General features: G+C 44.0%; 1 protein-coding gene across 1 annotated transcript; it reads left to right on the top strand.

The window, feature by feature from the left end:
- Positions 1-262: 262 nt before the first annotated feature.
- LOC109736178 (L-type lectin-domain containing receptor kinase IX.1-like) lies at positions 263-2,370 on the top strand. The gene is made up of 2 exons (XM_020295397.1): positions 263-1,671; positions 1,770-2,370. The coding sequence occupies exons 1-2, from the start codon at positions 263-265 to the stop codon at positions 2,368-2,370; spliced, it is 2,010 nt and encodes a 669-aa protein (XP_020150986.1).
- The last annotated feature ends 2,424 nt before the right edge of the window (positions 2,371-4,794 follow it).

Genomic DNA, 4,794 nt, shown 5'->3' with positions numbered 1-4,794 from the left:
GACTAGAAGGGCAAATTCCTTTAGTACGTACGTATAATTTTGGACAACTCTCGCTCTTCGGTTTTGTGAAGCTGGGCTTCGGCTACTACGTAGGGGTACGCCTTCTTTTCTCGCCTAGGAGATTGCGCAGGAAGCTGTTGTCGCTTGGCTTATTTAACCCCTTTCTGTTTGACGGCCATCACTAGGGGTCATTTCATGGAGGTCAGGAGCTATATAGGGTGAGCTTGTTGACGAGCTTCCAAACAAGACCCCGCCGCACCAAATGGCTGCTGCTGTGAACTTTTCCCATCAAATACACACCTGCCTCATGCTCCTCTGCTACTCGATATGGTCTCTGCACCTGCCTTGCCCTACCTCCTCGCTTTATTTCAACGCCAACTTTTCAGACCCCGAAGGCTATGACCCCGGCTTGAGTTTCCAGGGTGATGCCTACCTGGACGCTCAGTCTCGGACCATCCAGCTAACAACAGCCGTTGAGAGCCCCAACATCCAGAATAGCGTAGGCCGAGTGTTCTATTCGACGCCCGTGCCGTTGTGGGATAACGCCACTGGCGAGCTTGCCCGATTCTCCACCTCCTTCACCTTCCGAATCAAGGTAAACGGTACGATCAGCGGCGATGGCTTTGCTTTCTTCCTCGGGAACTATCCTCCGAGCAGTCCAGATCCCCTTGAAGACAGACAGAACCTAGGTCTCTACAACGGAAACGCCAGCACGGTCGCGACCGGCAATGACCGAGCTGTGGCAGTCGAGTTCGACACCTTCTTGAACGTTGGCGTCGACACCAGCAGCAGCCACATGGGCATCGACGTCAACTCCATCATTTCTCAGGTGTACACCAACGTTACCCTGGCTGGCAACAACCTAACATCTGACCTTCCTATGACTTGCCACATAATTTACGGCAACGAATCAAAAACCCTAGTGGCCGTTCTCGAGGTCGGAGACACAACATATCATGTCAACACCAGTGTTGACCTGAGGCTCATGCCTAATGTGGTGGCCATCGGCTTCTCGGGTGCTACCGGTGAGGCGGATGAGTTACACCAAATAATTTCATGGTCATTTGACTCCACCTTGGACCTGCCCAGTGCCCCGGCGCCTGCATGGAGGAGCACTAAGAGTCCACCACCTGCACCGAAGACCCTACCCAAAGGACGGCTAGCAAAGGTAACTGGACCAATCATTGGAGTTATTGCAATTGTGTGCATCTTTGTTGGCGTGCGTCGATGGCAACTATGCACGAGAAAGAAGCATCACAGAGCTCTCGCCGGGGGCCTTGGAGATATTGGTTATCTTAAGTTGGCGCGTGCGACCAACGAATTCGCAGAGGAAAACAAGCTCGGGCAAGGTGGTTCTGCCTCTGTTTATCGGGGCCAACTAGCAAGTCCAAGTAGACCAGTGGCGATAAAGAGATTCAAGCTGGCAGAATCAGGCGAGGAGAGGAAGGCATTTGAGGACGAACTCAGGATTGCCAGTCGGCTCAGGCACCGGAACCTTGTCGAATTGATAGGTTGGTGCTACGGTGGACAGAGGAACCTGGTTGAGCTTATATGCTGGTGGCAGGACGACAGGTACACCCGTCTCTTCCTGCTTGTGTATGAGCTTTTGCCACAAGGTAGCCTGGATCAACACCTACACGGGGGCAATAGTTGGATACCATGGTCCAAGAGGTATGCATTATAATTCCATTTCGAGAGCATTTACATCATTGCATGCAACTTCATTTTCTCTTGATACATAATTAATGGTTACATGATTTGATAAACAGGTACCAGATCATCCTCGACCTAGGCTCTGCACTGCAATACCTCCACGTAGATTGTGAGCAACACCAACAGTGCATCGTACATGGCGATATCAAGTCCAGCAACATATTGCTTGACGCTTCATACAGTGCCAAGTTATGTGACTTCGGATTGGCAAGACTTGTTCACCAAGAAAGTGGGTCAAAGACCACAGACCTTGTGCAGGGCACTTACGGATATATAGACCCTGTGTTCATCGACACGAGCCAGCGGAACAGGCAGTCAGACATATACAGTTTTGGCATTGTCCTACTAGAGATAGTCTCTGGAAGGAACCCAACGGTGAGTCTCCATGATACGCCTCCGTTGTCATCATGGGTAAGGAGTTTGTACTACGACAATGCGATCCTTGAGGCAGCAAATGACAGGCTGATAGGAGACGAGTCCAGTTTTGGGCGACAACAAATGGAGCGTGTGCTACTTGTCGGGCTCTTGTGTGTGCACCAGGACCCGAGCAGCCGTCCGTCCATCACCCACACCATGGATGCCCTGCGATCGGAGGAGCTAAAACTGGACCTCACTCCCCTGGCGCCGGTGACACTCTCGCTGCCATTGCCTTTGTAGTTCAGGCTTCTAGTCCAAAGAAATACCATACATGTATTCAAGGCATACAGATTGAGTAGCGATGCATCGGAAATATGAATAATGTACTACTTCATCCATCCCAAAATAAGTGTCGTTGATTTAATACAATTTTGTACTAATCAACGGCACTTATTTTATGACGAAGGGAGTAGAAAGTTGGATGTGTGCATCAACTGACCGCACATTCGAGAGGTGACTAGATTTCTTCGATGCTAGTACACATGTCGATTTTTTAATACGATGTTCAATACATATTTAACTATTTCTTCTGTATTGATATGCTTGTATGAAACTATAATTGATATGCTTGTCTGAAACGATAAATGATAATATCAAGAAAATAGCAACGGTTATAATAACAATACTTTAGTTGACTGATTTAATTATAAACATGAATATACATTGCTTGTACATAAATTGTGCCACCTCTTTATATAGTATAGTTGCATTAATCAATCAGCATAGTATTTATGTAAAATTGAAAACGAAAAATCTTAGTTACACCTTGAGTTAAAAGCATTATTTAGAAATGAATCCACCAATCATGTTTTATTTTTTTGCATTTATTTGGCTCATTCGCTGCTAACCATGGCTTGCTTCTATGCTTCATCATTGATAGTTAGCCATCAAAGAAGGATCACCTCATATTTCACTACTAGGGAAAAACCTAGCAGTAGCGCCGGTTTTAGGTATAGCAGTAGCGCGGGTCACCGCACTACTGCTACGGCGCTACAGCTAAAGTGTAGTAGTAGCGTGTGTTTACCCGCTACTGATATACCTGCTTAGCAGCAGCGCTGTTGGTAGAAAGCGCCACTGGTAGTGACTAGCAGCGCGCCTCTCTACCCGCGCTACTACTATTATTATGTATTTCTTTTTTGTTTTAGTGTCGTATTCATACACCATTATACAAGTTTTCATACAGTAGCAATTTAGAGATTGTTTTTACACCATAATGAGTTATTACATCATTGGGTGAAAGAACCGTGGATTAGTTTCAAGTGCATGGATCCAAAGTAACCAATGGTCACTTTGGATCCATCCACTTGAAACTAATCCGCGGTTCTTTCACCCAATGACATACTAACTTATCATCGTCGTCGTCGTCGTCGTCATCATAATATCATATAACAACTTGGTCACTAGTTATAATAACAACTCCTTATCATCATCATAGTACTCATAATCACTACTCCTCCTCCTCAACGTCACCATCAACTCTAACACATTGTAGCACATAATAAAAACTTCTCATCATCATCATAGTCATATATAATTAACACTAACTAATTGTTTTTAATACCTAGGACCTACTCCTCTCTCCTAGGTAAAATACCATAAAACAGATAAATCGGTCCATCTCCATGATGGAGAATGGACATAAACCTATCTCCAACTTGTGGCTTGCGCACATTCATTTTGTCTCCAATTAGTTGTGTGTGCGCATTCATCACTTTGCTCCATTCTTTGATTTTGAGCCTTCCATCATTTGAAGAAATCGAGTATGCAGTATGGTAAGCCTTCGAAGGAGTTGGTCGTAAGCTAACCATATGCATATCACCTTCGGTAAATAGCATGTCAGGCACAACCTCCTTCGGGAGCCTCTGTTCAAAAACGTAATAGTAACATATATAGTTAGCAATCTAGTTTACTTAAGAATAATGTATGCAATGAAGTTACCATCATTAACAAAATCTTACCAAGTTTTTGGCAATGAAGTTACCATCAGTCAATTTATGGACTAGTGGCACGTATCTAGTATAATTTGGGATGATAGAGTGATTGGTTTTGAAGGCCTCAACATCTTCTATGAATGAGACAAGATAACCTTTCTCCTCACAATTAAGCTCGGAGTCATAGCTGTAGTAAGTGTTGTCTACAACCTTCCGAGTATTTCTTGAAGATAAGAAACAAGCTGACAATTATAAATAAATAAGTTTAGTACCGACGAACACCAATTTTTTTAAATGAACAATATAAATTACTGAACTTAACAAATTAGTTTGACAAACTCACATCTAGGCAAAACTGGAGGCATATCCACATCCACCCAGATGTCGATATTATCATCATCATCATAATCTTCGGGACGAATATCAAATCTTATTTGCATTCCCTTCTCAAATCCATATGCCTTACAGAGAGTTTCCCATTTAGAGCAACCGAAATGGGAGTGATTGACCGCGTTGTTCAGCTTAACCAGAAACTCATAACCATGTTTAGTTCTTAAGTGAGCCCTCCTCGTATCCACATTCTCAAAGTCATCTAAACCTAAACCAAGCTTATCCAATACATATGGTCTAGCATGGCACGGGATGTACTAATCGAATTGAAAAAAATCCAGAAATTACACGTTGAACAAAAGAAGCACAAGTGATGATATTAATTATGATGAAATGCTTGTCA

Source organism: Aegilops tauschii, chromosome 3, assembly GCF_002575655.3.
Source record: "Aegilops tauschii subsp. strangulata cultivar AL8/78 chromosome 3, Aet v6.0, whole genome shotgun sequence".
NCBI classification, from domain to species: Eukaryota; Viridiplantae; Streptophyta; class Magnoliopsida; order Poales; family Poaceae; genus Aegilops; species Aegilops tauschii.
Note: the sequence above shows the minus strand (reverse complement) of the source record. Positions and strands in the feature narration are given on the sequence as shown.

Excerpts from the sequence above, each read along its gene's own strand:
- LOC109736178 (XM_020295397.1), top strand. The coding sequence starts at position 263 with ATGGCTGCTGCTGTGAACTTTTCCCATCAAATACACACCTGCCTCATG. Across the intron at positions 1,672-1,769 it reads TGGATACCATGGTCCAAGAG|GTACCAGATCATCCTCGACC; the intron begins GTATGCATTATA and ends TTTGATAAACAG.